This window comes from Chiloscyllium punctatum, chromosome 32 (genome assembly GCF_047496795.1).
Source record: "Chiloscyllium punctatum isolate Juve2018m chromosome 32, sChiPun1.3, whole genome shotgun sequence".
NCBI classification, from domain to species: Eukaryota; Metazoa; Chordata; class Chondrichthyes; order Orectolobiformes; family Hemiscylliidae; genus Chiloscyllium; species Chiloscyllium punctatum.
The window spans coordinates 30739000-30762238 of NC_092770.1; the positions used below are offsets into that span (position 1 = coordinate 30739000).

At 41.7% G+C, this 23239-nt stretch overlaps 1 protein-coding gene across 1 annotated transcript; it reads right to left on the bottom strand.

The window, feature by feature from the left end:
• Positions 1 to 1945: 1945 nt before the first annotated feature.
• Positions 1946 to 22287, bottom strand: arl1 (ADP-ribosylation factor-like 1). Its single transcript, XM_072551989.1, has 6 exons — positions 22159 to 22287; positions 16059 to 16196; positions 12155 to 12236; positions 10754 to 10865; positions 8998 to 9176; positions 1946 to 4895 (listed from the first exon to the last, which is right to left on the bottom strand). The coding sequence occupies exons 1-6, from the start codon at positions 22160 to 22162 to the stop codon at positions 4865 to 4867; spliced, it is 546 nt and encodes a 181-aa protein (XP_072408090.1). The 5' UTR covers positions 22163 to 22287; the 3' UTR covers positions 1946 to 4864.
• Positions 22288 to 23239: the final 952 nt, after the last annotated feature.

The window sequence follows — 23239 nt, forward strand, 5'->3', positions numbered from 1 at the left end:
AATGGAATACAATGTGGGGAAATTGGCAGGAAGAAGAGAGAAGCTACACAGGATTTAAATGGAGAAAGATTGTAGGGAGCTACAGTAGAGGGATTTTGGAATTCTCAATCGACAAAAAATGCCAGCACCTAAGTTTAACAACTCAGGGAAGTCAAATGGAACGCTGGCTTTTATTTCAAACGGAATGGAGTATAAAAATAAGGTGGCTTTGCTAAAATTACACAAGGCGCTGGTCAGACCACAACTGGAATACTGTGACCACAGTTTTAGGACTTTTAAAGAGTACAGAACAGTACAGGCCCTTTGGCCCTCTATGTTGTGTCAACCTTTTATCCTACTCGAAGATCAAACTAACCCTCCTACACTACATTTTACTATCAGTCTATCTTTCTTTAGATAAAATGTCAATGGAGACAGTGCAGAGAATGTTCACTAAGCTGATCTCAGGTAAGAAGGGAGTGTCTTAGGAGGAGAGGTCGAGTAGATTGGGCCTGAACTCACTGGAATTTAGGATAATAATAAACAAACAAACAAACTTAACTTCCATGGTTCATCGCTCCTTTCTTCCTCACTGGAATAATTCTTTGGAACATGGGCTATTTTTGTAATATCTGCTATTGACCTTTAACCATTCTTGCTGCTAAACTCCTTCACTAGTCCATTCCAACCAGCACTGCCCTCACTTCTTTGTAATTAGCCTCATTCAATTTTAGTCCAGGTGTTTCTAACCCAGATTCCTCCCTCTCAATGAATGAGATTCTACCATGTTATGGTCACAATTTCCACAGGGTTTACACTGACATTTATTAAACCAGTAGGCAGCTGTGTAAACACTGCTTCCAACATGTGGAGTTGCTCACTTTCAAAAACATGCAGTAATCCTTGGTTTTTAAAACGGTCCTTTCCTTATTTCAGTCCATGATACTAAAATTCAAAGTTACTTACAGCTGTTACTTGTCAGTCAGTGATTTTTATTTAAAACTCAGGTCCAATTCTACTCTGACCCTGTAGTATCTAACTGATAGCTAGTGCAAAAAAAAAGTTGGTGTTGGGTGTAAAGGTCCAAAACATTTGTGCTATCTCCTTTGATTGATAGAAAACTCCTTTACAAGTCTGTTAGTAATGCTAGAAACATAGAACTCCAACACAGTAGGGCTCTTGTAGTGCAGTGGAAGTGTCCTTATGTTTAAACCAGGAGACCTGGGTTCAGATCCCACCTGCTCCTGAGGTGTGAAATAATACCTGAACAGCTTGTTTGGAAATTATCTAGAACTCTAACATTGCTGACAGGAGTTGGAGTTGCCAGATTGGTCAGCTGTCCATCCCAAATGACAGAAAGACCATATCAAACATGTCCCAGTGACCATTCACAACACATCAATGGTGTACAACCAGCCCAGGCTCAATGCAGTCTGCCCATGATCAAATGAGATTTTATTGGACAGCAGTTAGACAATAAGCCAGACTGTGCTAACCAGCACACTGGAAGACAATTGATGATCACTCAGTTTTGCAAGGTACATTTGTGTTTAGATCTTTTATATTAATACACAGGATCCTCTTACATAGGCAACTGGCATTCATACATACAAAACACTTATCAAAAAGGAAGAATGGGGTTATGGAGATCGCCAAACTGTACCACATTCCCATAGCAACACTGACTAAATTTTACACGTCTGTTTGGGGAACTAAGAATGACACTGTTTTTGCTGCATCTCTAAGGTTGGGACATCATTACCTTCTCTCACACTGAAGAGACACCAGTTTTAGTCAATTTGGTTTCGGGTCTCCTAGTTCTGCTGAGTGCAAGGCAGAAAGTCTCAACTTCTCTTTTAAGCAAGACTTCAGTCTTTAAAGTGCAGTTTTACCCAGTTCTTCAGTTATAGACAAAACAAGAAATGTCAGAGCAAAGACAGGCTCCAAAAGCCAAGAAAACTCAAAGAAGAGTAAAAATCAGCTTTTATTATTATGAACATCACTTAAATCAAACAATAAAATGATTTTTTTTTAAAAAGGTAAAGTCAGGTGAAACCAGAACCCACAATTATTTACAGAGGTCACAACAAGCACATTTACATATGGTAGCTCTCACCAGACTCAAATAGTTTTCATTCATTTTAAAAAAGTAAAATTGAAAAATAATGTTGATGGACAGAATTATGGAATAAAAAATGGTTGGGAAATTACAATGTTTTTAGTAACCATGTCTAGAATTAGTGCCTGCAACATTCCCAGGTGGTTTAGAAGAGTAGCAAGTTAAAAGATTGGAGAGCATTCTAGAAAGGAGTTATTTAGCCAGGGATACAACCTTTTGGCCCAGATACAAACTTCGGAATTGTCTGGAAGGAAAGAGGCCTGGAGATTTCAGACAGGGTTTTCCAGAGTTAGAGGCCCGGACAGCTGGTGTTAGGGTAACCAAATAGCAGGGGGAAAAATTGGATGTGTATTATTGAGGTAAGATGGAGGTAAAAATTGGGTGTGTGCAAAGCAGGGTAGCACAGAGATCTCAGGAGGTTGAGGAATTAGAGGAAGTTAGAGATTGTGTTGGGAGAGATTTGAAAACAAGGTGAATTTTAAAATGGAAGCAATATTGGACAGGAGTCAAAGTCAATGAGTTCCTGAGTTAGTTTGGGTGATCAGTATATTAACAGGCAGTGTCCTATCATTCTTACTTGATCTGTTGGACTGGGACTGGTAACTAGATTTAAAAAGGCCTCCTTAGAGCAGGATCCAAAGGATGATCCTCTTCATTCCAGCCCCTTGAAAAAAATCCTTGGTTTCTTTCAAGTTGTAGCTAAGAGTGAGTGAACTGAAAAAGCTTGTGACAAGGACCAAAATCATGGATGAATAAAAGTGAATAAAAGCTCAGGAATCTGTTTCTTTTCAGTAATTAAAATGACAGGGTGCTTTGGCTTGAACTTGGGACCAGGAGGACAGTGCCACCTTTCCATGGGATCAGGGCTGGTCTGGGTTATGACTGCTGTGTCACCCCCCCCCCCCCCCCATCTGACCCCTCCCAGAACCCATGGCAATACAAATCTTAACTCACTCAGTCTTGAACAAACTGATCAATCCAACTTCCACTAATGCCTGGAGGTAGAGAATGGCACAGGGTAGTGACCCTTACCAGAAAAAAAATTAAGTCTGTCTTAAAAAGAGACCTCTTTCTTAAACTTGGGGACCCTTCTCTCCACCCCCCACCCCCCACCTTAGTCTCTCTCTCTACCCTGCCTGCCCCATTCCCTCAGGGAATTTCATGGCACAGTAAAATCAGCTCTTATCCTGAGCTCTAATAGGTATAGACCTAATTGGCTCAACCTTCCCTGGTAAGGAAAAGCGTAGAGAGAACCGAATACCTTTGAAACTCTTCCTCCCTGGCAGTGAAAATGGGGAATAATTGGTGAAAGATTATCAGAGGGAGGTGACAATGTGGAACGATCAAATCAACTATGATCTTATTGAATGGTGGAACAGTCCCAAGGAGTGAGCAGCCATGCTCCTAATTCATTAGGTTAGTCTAAGAAACACCTTTAATCCCAACATGGACTCCCTCAAAAATCAAAAGCCAGGAATTAACTAGAAAGAAAAAAATACTAAACTCTCTAATGAAGGCTGGATGTGGTGAATAATTTTTTAATGTGGATATAGATGTAGTACAGAACCCCTTAGTTAATTTTATCTTACTAAATCACAGAAACAAGATCATTAGGTAAAAGAACTGGAGGGGAGAAGAGGAGACTTTCTCTACTCAGGGGCGTGTAGTGATTTAAAGCTGACAGCATATTCACTGGTAATTGACTTTTCTTTTCAAGTGAATAGTTGACAGATTGGGAACTGAGCAGGGCCATGGAGAAAGAACAAGAGGAGGTTGATTTTCAATGGGGTGTGACATGGCCATCACTTGTTGTCCATTCCAAACTGCTCCAATGGAGTGACCTACCCTAGCCATTTGAAAGGCAGTGAAAACTGTCCCCAAAATGGCCAGAGCAGGTGGGAAAGGCAGATTTCCTTCAGTGAAGGAGACAGGGTTTTGTAACAATGATAGCTTCACAGTCAGCTTTACGAGATTAGCTTTTTAGCTCTAATTAAAAGTAAATTCCAGCAGCCGCCACAATGAGATAGAATCCCTGCCTCCAGGGCTGACCCTAGGACTGTGGATTACAAGTTCACCAATATTACCTGGGTATGCCACCCATCTTCTTGACTGTCTCAAAGAGCCATCACAGACACAATGGGACAAATGGACTCTTCTTCCATACAGAGTCACGCATTCTTGACTTGTGCTTCCCAGAATTCAGTTCCTAAACCTTTACCACAAGTTCCTGAACAGAATGACCAGTGAATCAGTGGGTTTGTACAAAGACAAAATATATACAGAATGAACTCAAACCACTTTTTTTTTGAAGGGAAAATATCCAAGAATTTCTTACCCAGTTTCAAATCAATTTTAAATACAATTAGCTCAAAAGCTAAGAATCTAACAGCCCACTTTTATATATGAAGCTGGATTCAAAACCTTAAAAGGCATTACTTAGCCAAAGCATCGTCATATCCAAGAATATAGCTCCATGTGAAGAAAGGAATGTTTTATTAGTGTTTGTATGATCAAAGTCAAATGAAAGCAACTAAAAGATAACTTCACTTTCCTGATGCAATAACCCTTAACTGTTAAGCTAATCTCTTCATTGAAAGTGTTAATTTATTGCCAAAAAACAAAAAACACCCACATAAATAAGATAATGCAAAAAAAAAACAAACTGGAGTCAATGCAGCACGCCATCGAACAAGTGGCTCTTGTGTAAGACCTCAGGTGGTGGTGGGAAACGTGGCTCTTGCAGTAGATTGAAAAACTCAACTGTTTTTACTGTCTACACTTCAAGGCTTCAACCAACCTGAAAGACAGGAAAAAAAGTGCCAACTCAGTCTATTAAGAAAAATATCTCCACAGGCCCCACAGTTGCCTCAGTTTATTTCCATGAGCTTACACTCACCGACACTAACACCCAGCAAGCCCATGCAGCAACACGAGCTGAAACACGCAGCGTTTCCAATAGCTTTCTGTAAACTTTATTCCTAGGTCATGGACATCACTGGTTGGACCACTATTTATTGCCCACACTCAGATGCCGGCTAGGTGGGGGTGAGTTGCCTTCTTGAACCGCTGCAGTCCGGGTGCTGTAGGTAGACCCACAATGCCCTTAGGGACAGAATTCCAGAGTTCTGACCAAGTTACAGTGAAGAAACAGTGATATATATTTCCAAGTCAGGGTGTTGAGGGGCTTGGAGGGCAACATACGGTGGGTTACATTCCCATGTATCTGCTGCCCTTGTCCTTCTACATGGAAGCAATCATAGATTTAGAAGGTGCTGTCTAAGGATCTTTGAATTTCTGCAGTACTTCTTGTAGATAGTACATGGTTGCAACTGAGTATCAGTGGAGGGGGGCTAGATGCTTGTGGATGCGGTGCTAATTAAGTGCAATACTTGTCTTGGATGGTGACAAGCCTCCAAGGTTGTTGGAGCTGCACCCATCCAGGAACGTGGTAAGTACTTGACCACAATCCTGACTGTGCCTTGGGGATGCTGGACAGAGTTTGAGAAATCAGGGGAGTTACTTCCTGCAGTACTCCTAGTCTCAGACCTGCTTATAGGCCCTGTGTTTATGTGGTGGGTCCAGTGGAGTTTCTGGTCAATGTCAACCTCCCCACAGGATGTTGATAGTGGGTGATTCAGGATTGGTAACACCACTGAATGTCAAGGGGCAATGGTTGGATGGTCTCTGATCAGAGATGGTCATAGTCTGGTTTGTGCCATCATAGCCAGGGACTTATGGTGAGGATCTAGAGCTAGTTCTTAAGTGGCAAACATTGCCTGCAAACTCTGCCCACATGATCCGTTTTATCTGAAGATGAGGCAAGAACAAACAGCCGCTCAAGCTGCTCTGCATTCACTAATTCATGTGGGAACCCTTCCATCAGCACCACCTTCTCTCCCTCTCTCAACTCCCTTAACATACTAATTGGAGTCTTGAATACATTCAATGACTAAACATTCAAGTTCTTTGCAGTGGAGAAGTCCAAAGATTCACAGCCTGTTGGTAACCTCCAGGTTGTTAGGCCCCAGTTAACACCAGTACACATTCAATAATGAAAAACATTTACTCATTGGTTCTGTATGGTTCATTCAAAACTTGAATGAAAAAGCTCCTGCAAGCTACAGGCTGGTGGAGAGTACACAATGTAGTTACAGGAGGAAGCATTGCATTCAGGATGCTGGCTGTGTTTGTGAAGGCAGCATTTATTCTCCATGCTTCTCAAAGTGTTGTTGCAAGGTTACATTTCAGACTGCTGTAATCCACACCAGAAGGCTGCTCCACAGATAGCGCCGCTAGGAAGGAATTATAACTCCAAGTTTAGAGATGGGGATTTTCACTGATCAGTGCATTACGTTCAGTACCATTTATAACTCCTCAAATCTATCTCCAAATAGAGCAAGACAACAGTACCCAGGTTTGCAATGAAAAGTGGCAAGTTTCATTTGTTCTACACACAAGTACCAGGCAATGACTGTCTCAAACAAGATAAAACCTTATTTTTATCCCTTGATTATTCAAGGTCAGTATACCCACCATCAACATCCTGAGGGTTATCATTGACCAGTAATTGAATTGGACTAGCCATATAAATACTGGGGTTGCAGCAGCTAAACAACTGCTCAGACTAGAAATACGGTCAGAGGCTGAGAATTCTGTGGAGTGTAACTCAACTCCTAACCCCCATCCAAAATCTGTCCATGTCTGTAAGGCTCAAGTCAGAAGTGAGATGGAATACTCACCATTTGCCTGCATGAGTGCAGTTCCACAACGCAAGAAGCTTGAAAACATCTTGGACAAAGCAGTACTCGATTGATATCAGAGCCACCACCTTCATTCAGTCCCTCCATTCTGATAGAGGCAGCAGTCTGTACCAGCTACAAGATGGACTGCAGATGCTGGAGATTAGAGTTGACAGTGTGGTGCTGGAAAAGCACAGCAGGTCGGGAGCATCCAAGGAACAGGAGAATTGGCATTTTGAGCATACGCCCTTCATCAAGGGCCGGGGGTGGGAAGGTGTCGTTCAGAAAGCAATAGGTACATGAACATGGGCTGCAGCAACTAAATAAGGTTCCTGAGATAGCACCTTCCAAACCCACAAATATCTAAAAAGGACAAGGGCAATTGAGAAATGGGGCTACCACATACAAGTTCCCATTCAAGCTACACACCACTGAGTCAGAACTCTATCACTATTCCTTCAGTTGCTGGGAAGTATCCTGGTCCAACCTCTGAACAGCACAGAGGGACCTGCCCCTGACCTCTAGACTACAGCAGTTCACTATAACATTTTCAAGGACAGTAATCGATGGACAATAAATGCTGACTAAATTAGTGATACCAACATACCAGAAGTTAATAAAAATACACACACGGCTGATTGATGCAATCTAACAAGCACTTGCTTGCCTGTACCTTGGAGAGAACTGGCCGAACCAGCCTTAACTGTGTTCAATGACCCAGTCTTCACAGCTCTCTAGGGAAGGGACATACAAAGAACTGATGACAGTGAAAGTGTTCTCACTCATCTCCCTCCTCAGCAGATGTACGGAAAGTGGCTATCGAGTCCAGGGAACTGGTCAGCATTTAGTCCCATCAGCTTTGCCAGTGATTTGTCACCTCCCCCTCTCATGGTTGTTTGAAGTTGCTCCCCTCACCCCCACATGCGAACCTTGGCATGCTTTTTGCACCTACTGTGAAGACAAACCTCCGGTGTCTGTTTCACATTCTAACTCACCAGTTTGCCTCTAAAATCAATACACACTTTAGCTACAAATTTAAGTTTTGTACTAATTTTACACTTTACTTTCTTCCTCTTCACCTCACACTCCCCAACCCTCAAATTCTAATACACCTCTATTAAGTGTTCATCATCCTTTGGTTTTCAAAATTTCATAATCTTCCAGGCTGCCATTAATCTTCACAGCACCTGTCTTTTCTTTCAGATACCATTCTTAACCTTTACTAAGCCACAGAAGGTGCACAGGCCTTAACTCTCAAAGATCTAAAAGTGACGAAATATCTTCAACACCTACCATTGCTTTCCCACCACCTTACTTTAAACTAATTGTCCAGGGCCTTTTTAGCCAACTGGCTTCGTGTACTTGCCTTTAGATCTATATTCTCAAACTGAAGAGGAAATTCTATGTTATGATCACTCTTATGATCACAGGATGCTTTACTTTATAAAATCATTAATTAAACAAACATTACCAGATCTAAGACAGTCAGTTCTGTTTGGTTCTAAAACCGGTCACGAAACTGACTGGAACACACTCTGAACTTTTTCGAGTTCCCTCTGCTAACCCGATTTTTCTGATTGAAGATTAAGATCTTTGATTATGACATTACCTCTGTTCAACCATTATTTTTCCTGCATACTCAATCTTGGCAAATAGTTAATATGAGGGTCCTATAACCCACTCCCAGCAATGACTTGTTACTTTGCATTTTAAAAAAGGAAAAACTCAACCCAAAATGTTATATCCAGATCCTTCAAACTAAGACCATTTCCCATTACTGCATCATCGCACTGCAAAATCTTTACCACTCCCTTGTCTTTTTGACCCATCTTCTGAATTGTCAAACTGCACTGAATATTTCAGACACAACCCCGGTTACTTTGAAAGCATGCCTCAAACTCAGATTGCCCAGATCCTATTACAAACTCTACATACATTTCACTCAAGAATCAACTAATAGCAAGCCAAAACCTCAGCTAAACATTTCATCTAAAAGACAGCAGTTCAGACAGTGCAGCACTCCCTCACTACAGCTGTACTGTATACTGTAAATCCTACATTGGAATTTGAACATCTCATCTTCCGAATTAGGCAGCAAGAGTTCTACCTGCTTAGCCAGCATTATTGTAAGGTTGTCCTATTTATCAGTGCAGTAATTACCAGTCCATTGCCTCGTTCAGTCCAGACCCTTTGGTTGCAGAGGTCTTGAATATCTGCCATTTCCGATCCTTCAGTGCTGGCAAACCAAGTGAGTTGGCCACCTCTGTGGGAGTCATAGCTTGCTCCATATCCTGCTTATTTGCAAAAACAACTAAAACAGCCTTCTTCAGTTCCTCCTCCTGCAAGCAAACAGACACTGTGACCACGTGGCTGTGGGTTTGTAAGAGATAAAAAGGTAATTACATGAAGCAGATTAAAACTCGTTAAAATTTCATCGCGGCGATTGTAAAACAAGGCCAAGTATTTCTCGACTACTTCAGGGAGTGATGACCCGGACACTGGGAAGAGTGCCCTGATCTCCTTTATGATATTACCATTGGATATATTGTGCACGGAGAGGGCATTGAATTTAACATCTCATCCCAAAGGCAGCTCCTCCGATACTGGAGTGTCTCCACAACATGCCAATGCAGATTATATTAAATAAAAGCAAAGCTAATGGGAATCATTATTAGCTGACAATGTTGTTTGTTGTAACAGCCCGTGTGATGACCGGACCTGGGGTGTGGAGGTTGGGGTAAGGTCTTGGGAGAAGGCGCTCAAGGCCCTCAAGTTCTTCAGCTCAATGCAGAGGCCTAACCTACCCTTCCCCAGCGACAAATCCATTCTAAAAAAGGGTCACTCGACCCAAAAAGGTAACCCTGCTTTCTCTCCACCGATGGTACCAGACCTATTGAGTTGAGTTTTCCCAACAATTTGTTTTTGCTGCATAATCAACTTAGATTATGCAATCAAGTCTCTGAAGTAGGTAGAGACTTGAACTCATGACCTTCTGGCTGCCAGGTAAGCAAGCTGCCCACTGAAATCCCTCAAGCTTGCTATCATTCACAGAAAATCTAGCGGCACCCTCTTGAACACCCTTCCTTAAGGGAGGCAAGGATCTCGCAGGATGGCAGACAGCTGGAGATCTCTAACAAAGAGTTGGCAGAGTCATTAATGTTAATCTGCCGTCATCAGACCTACTGAAAGGATGATCTTATTTTCTGAGAATTAAAGATGATGGGTTGGGGATTATCAGACCCACATTGAGGCTGGGGTGACTTCACTACAGGGAAATAATGTGAACATCAATTTGATGCAAGTAACAATTTCAATAATGCAATAATACATGGCTTGATTGGAAGGACCAATATGCTCAAGAAAGCGAGCCCAGTGCTTAAATAGCTTCTGTAAAAATTAATTACACTTTTTTCCTGAAAATGACACCTTTGGAAGTGCAGCTGAACATACATAGTTCTACAAATGATTTTCTTGCTATCAGGAGGTCAAAGCTCCTTGTTAAACCCATCATGGTAATGATGCAATGCTCACACAGCGTTGGAATCTCTCAATGTCTTAAGTGAAGATTTACTGGTCTCTCCCCCTCCAAAAATAGGGATAATTATAATTAACAGACAACTAACACTACGGTGGCATTCTTTTTGATCACCCCACTGAAAACCAAGAAGCAGGTCAACTCACATCTGTGAAAGCATCAGAAACATTATTGTAAAACTTTCCCATTATAGCTTTTGATGGCCTTTGCTGTGTACTTGGAGCGATGAAGATTTTCTTTAGGGATTTTACAACTCTGCTCTTTATTTTTCACATATATGATCACTAGGCCCTTCTACAGATTTGCCTCAAATGTTTAAAGACCATCATTAAATAATTCACATATTTTTTTTTTAAAAAAAGAGGATATTTTCTTTCTTACCTCCAACATTGCAACAAGTTCAGACTTGGAGATTCCCATCCTGTCCCTGTCACAACTGTCCACGACATAGATGACAGCATCTGTGTTGGAGTAATAACATCGCCAGTAAGGCCTGAAAAGAGAGAGAGTAAATATATAAATACACAGAAATATTGTTTTAATAGAAACCACCTTGCATTCAAAAATTAAAGTACTGTGCAGGCCCGGAAAATAAATTATTACATTCAAGTAAAATGCAAACAATACAAGCTGCCAGGGAGCATGAAAAAGGATGAGACAGAGTCAAGAACATAATTACAAAAGAGAGCTTGCATTTGTTTAACAGCTTTCAAATCTCAGGACATCCCAAAGTGTTTGGTCTTTTCTACAGAGAAAGATATCCCAGCTCATTCAATCTCTCCGGATAGATAACTTGTACCCTTGCATTCGGTTCTTTTTTAAGAAAACCATCTCCAGTGCCTCACTCATTTTTGAGAGAGAGACAGAGACCACAGGATGTTTACGACATTGCAGTTATGGTCAAAATAAGCTTTCATACATGGTTTCAAATTACCTAATTCCCTCAACTTTATCCATCTAGAAATGAATACAAAGTGTTCTGTTTTCAAGCATACCTATTTAACCTCATTCTCTCGTGAATTGTGTCACTGTACTCCCAGAGCTCCATTCTTCTTCCCTGATCAAGACTTATTTGCAGAGTGCATGACCTTCCCATTAAGAGGAAAAACAGGGACATGAGAGAGCTGTTCAGCCCCTCAAGCCTGCACCACCATTCAACAGGATAACCAATCCAACACTCCTCACATCCACTTTCCCGCATTTTCCCCGTAACCCTAGATACCCCGACTGATCAAAATCAAATCTCTCACTTCCCTACACTGAAGTTTATTTGCTAGTGTCCATGTCCATTTAGCAAATTCATGGTCACCTTCTTGCATCATTGGACTCCACTGCCATTTTAACTTCACCTTGGTTTCACCTGCAATTTCTGAAAAACATCAAGTCTTACCTAACTATCTAGACAAATGGTGTCTAGTGGTCTCAGCAGCAATCCTAGTGGAACACCACTTGTCACACTGCGTCACTACCTTTAAGTTCAGCAAGCTTTTTCCTTTTACTCATGGATGGGAATCAAGTGGCACTGACAAGGCCAGCAGTTATTCTCTGTCTTTAACTTCCTGTAGTGGTGGTGATGGCAGCTGCCAAGACACTTATTTCCAATCCCTTCTGCTACTTGCTGCCTGAAACCACATGCTCTGACTGCAGTCATGAAGATTGTGGTAACGTACTGACAAAAACAAATTTGTGTCATCAGATCAAAGCTCTCCTTTTTAAAAATCAGGTTTTATTTGCAGACAGAGGGTAAAAATGTTGATAACAGAAAAGTGAGCATTTTCATACCGAATGCTGGTCTGTCCACCCAAATCCCACACTTGAAACTTAAGGTTCTTGTAGGTTACCGTTTCAACATTGAAGCCAATTGCTGTAAAATAAAAACATTTACACCATTTCAGACACTAATTGCAAAAATAAAAAGACAATAGTAGTTCTTTTCCAGTAGAACATATTTTCTTTCAACAGATTTCATTGCTAACATCGAATGCTAAACAGCTGTGGGACAAATATAACAGCAAGATATTGACGACACTGGAAATTTGAAATACTAACAAAATTAGAGCTGGGCTGTTCAGTGGTGAAATCCAGTAGCATTTCTCACCACAGTAACAGGAGTAGGCTATTCAGCACCAAGCCTGTTCCTTTATTTAATGGCTGATCAGTGGTCCAACTCTATATACCAGCACTTGGCTCACCTCCCTTACATAGTTTTGCTGAAGAGAATTTCAGATTTGAGCTGAACAACTGATTCAGCATCCACTGCTGTTTGTGGAAAGAGTTCTAAACCATCTCACCCTGTATAGAAGAGTTCTTAACATCCTTCCTGAACAGTCAGTCAATCCCTAATTTTTAGGCTACATTCTCCTAAATCTAGAATTCCTAACCAGTTGAAACACTGTACCCCTCCACAACCAAGGGTTGTTGTTTCAAAACAAAAAAAACAAAAGAGTTGTCCATTTAAAGCAAAGGGAATGTTAAGACTACCAGTCCAGGAGGAGTACACTGGAAGTAAAGCCCTATTAGTCTACAAGCTACACAATAAGAAAGCACAATGCCTTAGTCAAAATTTATTCTATTTGACCGAATATCAGCTGGAAGAAATTAGCCTTTCACCAGGCTTTACAATAAATTCAACAATAACAGTCATTAGAAGCAACCTATTCTTCAAACAAATAGCAAACTGGTTATCATTTAAGCTACTGCACAAATTAACCAAATTACCTTAATCCATTACAAACTATATACACAAACAGGATATGACCCAAACACAGCTCTGCAGAGCAATTAATAATGGAAAATGGGGAAAACAAGAGTTTAAACTAAAAGGACTCATTTCTCAATTCCTATGATTCCTTGAACATAAAACATTACAGCGCAGTACAGGCCCTCCGCCCTCGATGGTTTCACAGGTCGGTGCAACAATCTGAAGCCCATCTAACCTACACTATCTCATTCTCATCCATATGCCTATCCCAACAACCATTTAAATGCCCTTAAAGTTGGCAAGTCTACTACTGTTGCAGGTAGTGTGCTCCACACCCCTACTGCGGAGTAAAGAAACTAGCTCTGACATTTGTCCTATATCTAGTTAAAGCTATGTCCCGTCGTGCTAGCCATCGCCATCTGATGAAAAAAAGGCTCTCACTGTCCACTATATCTAAACATCTGATTCCTGATATGCCTCAATTAAAATCACCTTCTCTTTAACAAAAAAAAAACAGCCTCAAGTCCCTCAGCCTTACCTCATAAGGCCTTCCCTCCATTCCAGGCAACATCCTAGTAAATCTCCTCTGCATCCTTTCCAAAGCTTCCACATCCTTCCTATAAAACAGTGACCAGAACTGTACACAATACTCCAAGTGTGGCCAAAACTCAATCCCTCGACCAACAAAAACTAACACCGTATGCCTTCTTAACAGCCCTATCAACCTGAGTTGAAAAATGTGGTGCTAGAAAAACACAGCAGACCAGGCAGCATCTGAGGAGCAGGAGAATCGACGTTTCAGACACAAGCCCTTTTTCAGGAAGCCTCGATTCCAAAACGTTGATTCTCCTGCTCCTCAGATGCTGCCTAGCCTGCTGTGTTTTTCCAGCACCACATTTTTCAACTCTGGTACTCCAGTCCTCACTTTCTCCTATCAACCTGGGTGGCAACTTTCAAGATCTATGTACATGGAGAGATGTCTCTGCTCATCTACACTGCTAAGAATGTTACCATTCGCCCAATACTCTGTATTCCTGTTCCTCCATTCAAAGTGAAACACCGCTCACTTTTCTGCATTAAACTTGTCACTATCCACAACTGTAGTGATCTTAGTGGCATCCGGAAATTTACTAACCTATCCTTCTAAATGGCCTCATCCAGGACATTTATAATAAAATGGCCAACAGCAGTGGACCCAAAACAGATCCTTGCAGCACACCACTAGTAACTGAACTCCAGGATGAACATTTCCCATTAACCACCACCATTTTCTTACAGCTGGCCAATTTCTGATCCAAACTGCTAAATCACCCTCAATCCTGTACCTCTGTATTTTAAGCAATAGCCTATCAAACACCTTACTGAAATCCATATACACCACATCAACTGCTATACCCTCATCAACCTGTTTAGTCACCTTCTCAGTAAGGTTTGTGAGGCACAACCTACCCTTCACAAAACTGTGTTGACTATCCCTAATCAACATATTCCTTTCTAGATGATTATAAGTCCTATTTCTTATAGGACACAGAACAGGTTGACAATAGGTTTATGTCACTGTAGGCAGCAGAATGATGGGAAACTGCCAGAACTAGATTGCTGATTTAGATGACAAAAGATTAGGACTCCTGATTCTTGAAGCTCTCCAGTTCTTTTTAAACTATTGCTAACATATTTCTAGCACAGGCTGCTTTCAGCTCCTTGCAAACTTCTCTGCAAGTTCCCACTGCTTCTACGTGTAGACTGAAAAAAATCTGTTGCCTCAGTGCAGAGTCTATTGCTAGGCAATGGCAGCATCAGTCCATAAGGGCATTTCAGATCTGATTGCTCAAGAATTTTTTAAAAACTATAGAACGCCACCTTTATCCCTTTAGAACTCTGCTTTTCCAAAGGCACTTCTTAAAAAAACAGCACATTGACAACCCAGTGCTCTAAAGTAATCACTGATAAATCTTTGCTTAAAAATGTGTTGCTGGAAAAGCGCAGGTCAGGCAGCATCAAAGGAGCAGGAGAATCGACATTTCGGGCATAAGCCCTTCTTCAGGAATGAAGAGGGTGTGCCAAGCAGGCTAAGATAAAAGGTAGGGAGGAGGGACTTGGGGGAGGGGCATTGGGAATATGATAGGTGGCAGGAGGTTAAGGTGAGGGTGATAGGTCGGAGAGGAGGTAGGGGCAGAGAGGTCGGGAAGATGATTGCAGGTCAAGAAGGCGGTGCTAAGTCTGAGGGTTGGGACTGAGAAAAGGCTGGGGGGGGGGGGGGGGGGGGGAAGGGAGGGGAAGTGAGAAAACTGGAGAAATCTGCATTCATCCCTTGTGGTTAGAGGTTTCCTAGGCTGAAGATGGCCTCCACCCAGGAGGACCAATTCCAATACCAAGCAACTCAGATGGCCTCCATAACCTACTGATAAATCCTTTCCAACCCCAAAATATCCAAATGTTGCTTTACTAATTTGATAATCCACAAATACGTTCCCAACAATAAGGAGAAGCATGTTTTCTCAAATGGTTGAGTGTCTTCAGAAATCTCAAAAAGTAGTGGAAGTGGAGTTCTTGAAATTAAAGGCAGAGACAGATAGATACTTGACTATCAAGAGGGTGTAAGATTATTGATGGTAAATGGTTCAGATCAGCCATCATCAAATGAATGATTAGGACAGGCTTGAGAGGCTGTGCACTATTCCTGCTTCTAATTCACATGCTTTTATGTCAAATTATAGAACTGCTACTGCCAGTTGACCAACCTCATCCATGCTGGTCCACTCAAGTAGCAACTTATATATTGCAGTATTTGTGCACTAAATGCAAGAGTGAGGAAATAAACACAATGCATTATTACATAATGGATTCAGATTTATCCAGAGTTTTTCAACATTACAAACTCTAGAAACTGTCAAACATCAACTCTTACTGAAAGCCAGTTAAATGTTCACTTTCTTTTTGGAGAACATTGCTAATTAAAATATAGAATCAGGACATCATACTCACTGGGAATGGTGGTGACAACTTCACCAACTTGTAGTTGGTAGAGTATCGTGGTCTTGCCTGCTCCATCCAGACCCAGGATTAATATTCTCATTTCCCGTGACCCGATCAAGCCGGAAAACCAAGTGGAAAGCCACCCACCTGCAGTAAACAGAAAGCAATATCAGCATGAGGTGATCGAACATGATATTTACAATAGGACAATAGCTATTCATTTAAATTTGGACCTAACTTCTATCACCAAATTTAATGTATTGTATCAACTGCTTTCATTTATTCTGAGTAGTGACTGCTGGTCTCATTTCCACTGCTGCTATTTACAGTTACCTCAGATACATCATCTCTTCTTCCGTTAACTGTTCTCCCACCATCTCCTTTTACCTTGCACTATCATCCCTTTGCCACTCATCATCCTGACCTTCCACCTTTCATCACAACTCAACCCTTTTATTTTCATCATCCCCCGCCCTGTCCTTTACCTGCCCCGGTTCTGGCAGAGAACATTTTCTCCCTGTCCTTATGATAAAGATCACTGACCAAAAGCATAACAACATTTTTTGTCTGTCTCCAGAGATTACTTGACTCAATGAATATTTATAGCATTCAGTGATAACAGTTATTAAACAGACTGCTTTAATGTCAATTAACAAAGATTATTATGGATGCTGAATATTCAAAATAATAAGAAAAATCACTGGAGAAACTCAACAGGTCTGGTGGTATCTGTAGACAGATGTGGAGGTGCCAGTGTTGGATTGGGGTGGACATGGTCAGAAGTCACATGACACCAGATTAAAGTCCAACAGGTTTGTTTGAAACCACAAGCTTTCAGAGCACTGCTCCTTTTGTCAGGTAAAGTCGGACTTCCTAGTAAATGATATTTCTCTCCCTGATGCCAACCGTTAAACCAAACTCTTTGCAGGTGCAAGTGTCTATCCATTTCCTTAACCTGGCTGTTCTGTGTATGGAATGCCAGTGCAGCAGCATCAGCTCACAGCAACTCTTAGGACTGTCCTGGATTGGACGGGAGCAAAACTGATCAGCCCTGGTCAGGTCTCATACGTAAGATGACACCCTCACGGATGGGCTGAAGGAATATGGCAAAAGCAAAGAGAATATGATAGTGTGATGGCGCCAGAACATAATCCCATGTGACCCCACTGGGGAATCTCAAAAGGTGCCCATATGGCTTAGTCATTGCTAACATTACCCATCCTTTTATCTTGGAAAGAGATAATACGGTTAAGCTTCATTTTCTTCTGCTGCTCACATGGTCAAGCATCTTGGTTAGCTCAATTACAGGCCTTTCTCTCACCAAGAGAAGTTATAATTGTAGATCTGACAGTTCTGAAAGCACACTGGGATTTGGTGTAATATGTTCAGCCATGAGCTACTGTCTCACAATAACAACCTGGTCAAACTTTCCCAACATTGCTCAGTAAGGAGATGCCTTTCTAGCAGCTTCAATTGCTGTGTCTGCCTTGAAGAGAGTCAATCTTTATATCTACATATCCAAGGCACTGCCCCATCCTTCAGTGGACCTGACAGAAGTTTATAAAATAATGAGAAAAATAAAGAGTTAATGGGAGTTTCTTTTCCCTAGGATGGGGTTTGCAAGACTAGACGAGAGGAGAGAGATTTAAAAAGACATGTGGGGGAATTTTTGATTGAAACAGAGGGTGGTTCATGTGTGGAACAAACTTCCTGAATTGGAGGATGTGGGTACAATTACAACATATAGACATTTGGATAAGTACATGAATAGGAAAGGTTTGGAGGAATATGGGCCAGAAGCAGACAGGTGGGACTAATTTAGTTTGGGATTATGTTTGGCATGGACTGGTTGGACTGAAGGGGCTGTTTCCATGCTGTGTGACTATGACTTTAAGTCTCCATAAAGTTTCCACCAAGGATCACATGCCTTTCTATTTAAAAGGAGAACAGAGAAAAAGGGCAGTATCCTTTTAAGGAAATCTTGTGCTTACCTGGTTTATCTTACATATGAGTTCAGACCCACAGTATTGTGGTTGACTTGTAACTGTTCTCTGAAATGGCTGAGCAAGCCACAATTAAAAGCACAGTTAGGGATGCAACAGATACTAGCCTTGCCAGTCATGTCTACATCTGATGAAAGAGTAAAACTTCACCCACTCTATACACCAGAACATTACATTTGTGCTTCACAAACTAAAAATATTGTACAGGCCATAACAGCACACATACACCTATGGCCTTCCTAGGCTAGCACTCCTGAACTAAGTTAATTTTGTTTAATTATCCCTTGCTCAAGTATGATTTTAAGGACAAATTAGTTCAGTGCAAGCCTTCTTAATCTGGAATAACTTCAAGGATCCAGCAATAACATTAAGTAACACTAGTCTGCTGCTTGGCACTTGCATAAGACTGAAGGAAGTATCAATTTACAAATGTTTACATGATTCCCAGGTGAAAGAATACATCACGAGCCAGAGGTAAAGACACAGTCACATTTTAAAAAAAAACAAATCAAGAACAGTGCAAAACTGAAAGTCCCCAAACCTTCAACCTCTAACAAATAGAGAGCGGGGAGCAGTAGATACATAGGACTATCATCTCCAAATCTCCAAACATCTGTTTCAAATCACAAACTGTACTGACTTGGAACTATGTCACCACTCCTTCACTGTCACTGGATCATAATCCTAGAACTCCAACAGCTTGCCTGGGATGTCCACATAAAAATATGCAGTTTTTGGAAAAAAAAATTGTTATGTTGTATTTCTGAAGGAAGACGACAATCTCTCTCAACTTCTCTCCAGCCTTTCACTCACATCACTCTCCCTCCCTCAGTCTCTCCCTCTCCCACCACCAGCCCTCCCACCCAGTTGTCTGACTTGGGACCCCCATGCTTCCCCTTTACTCCCCACGCACCCCTCATTACTACAAGGGGAGCAGAATATTTCAAATAACTATTCCTCTCCCCATCTCTCCAACTGTACTTGCCTCTACCACTTTCTCTGGCAGCTCAGTTCACATACACACCCTAAAAAAGTTATCCCTTTTAAAATCTTTTCCCCTCTCACCTTAAATCTACATTGTCTAGTTGTGGACAACCCTACCTTGGGAAAATACCTTGGCTTACCACCTTATCTATGCCCATCAGGCTTTTATAATCCTCTGTAAGGTCATCCCTCAGCCTCCAGGGAGGAAAGTCCCAGCCTCTTCCTGTGAACTCAAACCTTCCAATCTCAGTAATGTCCTTGCAAGTCCTTTTTGCACCTTTCCAGTTTAATAAAGTCCATCCTATAGCAGGTTGACCAATTGTACATAATACTTCATATGTGACCTCTCTTGTAATGTGACATCGCAACTCCTGAACTCAATGCTTTGACCAATGAAGGTTAAGTGTGCCCAACACCTTCATCACCCTGTCTGCCTGTTATGCTACTCAAGGAACTATGTTTTGGCTTGAAGGTAGGAGACAGAGGGTGGTGGAGGAGTGCTGTTTTTCAGACTGGAGACCTGTGACCAGCGGTGTGCCACAAGAATTGGTACTGGGCCCACTGCTTTTTGTCATTTATATAAAATGATTTGGATGTGAATATAGGTGGTGTGATAAGTATGCAGGTGACGCCAAAATTGGTAGTGTAGTGGGCAGTGAAGGTGATTATGTCGGAGTATGACAGGACCTTGGCCAGACGGGCTGATGGGCAGCAGACAGACTTTAGATAAATAGGAGAGGTTGTATTTTGGTAAGACAAATCAGGGCAGGGCTTAGAACAAAGAACAGTACAGCACAGGTACAGGCCCATCAGCCCTCCAAACCGGCACTGACACTTAAGTTTTAATACAGAAAAATATAATCTTCAGGAAGATTCCCTTCCTATTCATGTATTCATCCAGGTGCTTCTTGAATACTGCTACTTATACACTTAATGAAAAGATCCTGTGGACTGTTGCTGAACAAAGACCTTGGGGTGCAGGTTCATAGCTCCTTGAAGGTGGAGTCACAGGTAGACAGGGCAATGAAGGCAGCATTTGGCAAATGGGACTAGATTAGAGTATGTGAGCAGCACAGACAAGTTGGACCAATTGGTCTGTTTCTATGCTGTACAAATCTGCCACCAATGTTGTAAGTTGGATGACACCAACTTTTTCCTCACTGACCCACGCCCCTCTCTCTTTGTTTCCTGACTGTTATACACACACCTATAGATCCAAACTTACTAACCATGCTTCTTGTATTCTCATCCAAATTACTTATATAAATTATGAACAACAGTCAACCCAGCATCAATCCTTGGGGCAGAACATTGTTCAGGCTGGAGGCCTGTGACCAACAACCCTCTTTATACTGAATAATTTATTTAAGTCTCTCACTGACATTTCCCCCCCTCTATCCCCTGTATATTATTCCCACTGTATATATTGTACATTTAAAAATTTTATCACTGACCCATTTCTCTACACTCTGTATTACATATATTCTCTACTCTCTGTATATTGTATATTTTATACAGATATCACTCACTGACCCATTTCTCTCTATCCCCTATTATAGGCACACATCCCTATACATTGTATATAACCTGTATATTTTGAATAAGTCACTCACTGATCTTATTCCTCTCTGTATCCCCTGTATATTATACATACATTCTTATATTGTATACTTTACATAAATCTCACTGATCCATTCCTCATCTATCCCCTGTATATTATAAACCCATTCAAAGTTTGTGCGAAGATTTGTAGCTCGGGTGCTCGTTGTTGTGGTTCTGTTCGCCGAGCTGGGAATTTGAGTTGCAAACATTTCATCCCCTGTCTAGGTGACATCCTCAGTGCTTGGGAGCCTCCTGTGAAGCACTTTTGTGATCTTTCCTCCGGCATTTGTAGTGGTTTGAATCTGCCATGCCACTCATCCACTGATTCAATCAACAAGCACGTAGACCTGGACCCAATATACCGACCACTGCAGCGGACAGCTGGAACTGACAACCAGAAGCAGCAGATTCAAACCACTACAAATGCCGGAGGAAAGATCACAGAAGCGCTTCACAGGAGGTTCCCAAGCACTGAGGATGTCACCAAGACAGGGGACGAAACATCTGCAATACAAATTCCCAGCTCGGTGAACAGAACCACAACATTATAAACCCATCCCTATATATTGTGTATTTTATATAATTAACTCATTGAGCAACTCCCCCTCTCCTCAGATATTATGGACACATCCCTAAAGGTATAGGGAACATTTATACAATTCTCATAGACCCACTCCCTCATCCAATGGTGACCAGTGATGTTCCACAGGGGTCAGTATTGGGACCACTGTTATTTGTAATGTACATAAATGATCTGGAAGAGGGCACTGTTGGTATGATCAGCAAGTTTGCAGATGACACAAAGCAGAAAGCAAAAGGGACTGTCAGAGAATATAGGAGGATATGGATAGACTGGAGAGTTGGGCAGAAAAGTGGCAGATGGCTTTCAATTCAGACAAATGAGGTGACACACTTAGGCAAGTCTAATTCTAGAGTGAATTATACAATGAATGGAAGAGCCTTGGGAAAAGTTGATGGGCAGAGAGATCTGGGAGTACAGGTCCATTGTGCCCTGAAGGTTGCTGCACAGGTGGATAGAGTGGTCAAGAAGGCATACAGTATGCTTGCCTTCATTGGACAGGGTATTGAGTATAAGAGCTGGCCAGTCATGTTAACATTGTACAAGACATTGGTTAGGCCACATTTAGAATACAGTGTACAGTTCTGTTAGCCACATTCTCAAAAGGATGTGGACACTTTGGAGAGGGTCTCTATTCTGTATAGATTACACACACGCACCCATATAACATATATATAGTATTCTATATAATTTTCTCACTGGCATACACACAGCTATAAATATTTAAAAGTCTCTTACTGACGCACTCCCCCTCTATCCCCCATACATTATACACACACCCTATATAATGCATATGTTCTATAATTTTCTCACAGACCCCTGTATCCCTATATATTACACACATACAACTATATTATGTATATATTTTATATAAATCTCTTGCTGACTCACTCCCCCACCCCTATATAACGTATATATTCTATATTATTCTCTCACTGACCCATTTCTCTTTTTGCTCCGACGTGGCCGTCGACTCCAGGCTGCGCGCGCACCTCCCGGCAGAGCCTGCGGCCTATCCCCGTTTCCTTCCGCCGCAGATTCGCGTCCCGAAACCTCCGAGAAATAAACGGCCTTTTCCCGCCTGAACTCCACTTAAATACCCGGCATTTACCCCTCACCCTTCTCGCCTCGCCCAACACCAGCGGAAAGCCAGCCGGGCGTCTTCATTTATTCCCGATCAGCCGATTCGTCACGGCTCCGTGCCATGTGATCGGTATAGGCGTCCTCCAGCCGAAGAGGGCGCTGCTTCACCGCCATCGACCGAACAAGCTGAACCCCAACGGCGTTGCTCCAGTTCCAAGTGATTGTGGTTTAATTTAAAGTGGGTGCTAAAGGAAATACTTAGTCCACTTTAATTGCAAATGCAAAGATTAATTCTTATTGATGCATTGCGGTGGTGCCTGTGCTTCCTTCCAGCCCCATTCATTCCTGGAGTTCTGTTGCATTTGAAATATCAGCTGTTTCTCTTTCCAAACCCACTGCCAAGTGTGCTAAGTATCTCTAGCATTTTCTATTTTTATTTCAGACCTCCAACATCTGCAATAATTTCATATTTTGTTCATCATTGTGCCATCCCTGACCATTAATCTGTATGAAAGTATTGTTTCTCCTTCAATTTCTTTTGAATGTGCTTAGTAATTCTTACGCTAATATGATGTTTCAATATTTAACATTTCTCTCACTGTTTTTAGTCTGCAGCACTTTAAACTTGTATTCTTGTTGACATCAATGCTGACTGTGCAATTTCTTTGAGTGTCACTCTTCTAAAGCTTCATATTGCAGTAGCCCACTGCAACTGTATTCTCAGCTTCCTGACCCACAGACTGCATTAAGTGAAGATGGACAACTGCACCTCCCCCATGATAACACTCAACGCTGGCACTCCCCAAGGTAAACTTGCAGATTGAGTTGATAAATAGGGAGGCAAATACAATGTTGTCATTCATCTCGAGAGGGCTAGAAATGATTAGATTAGATTCCCTACAGTATGGAAACATGCCCTTTGGCCCAACAAGTCCACA

Coding starts and splice junctions, on each gene's coding strand:
- arl1 (XM_072551989.1), bottom strand. Junction 10,866..12,154: donor GGTGGACAGACCAGCATTCG/GTATGAAAATGC, acceptor CTCTCTTTTCAG/GCCTTACTGGCGATGTTATT. Junction 4,896..8,997: donor CTGAACGAGGCAATGGACTG/GTAATTACTGCA, acceptor CCTGTCTTTCAG/GTTGGTTGAAGCCTTGAAGT.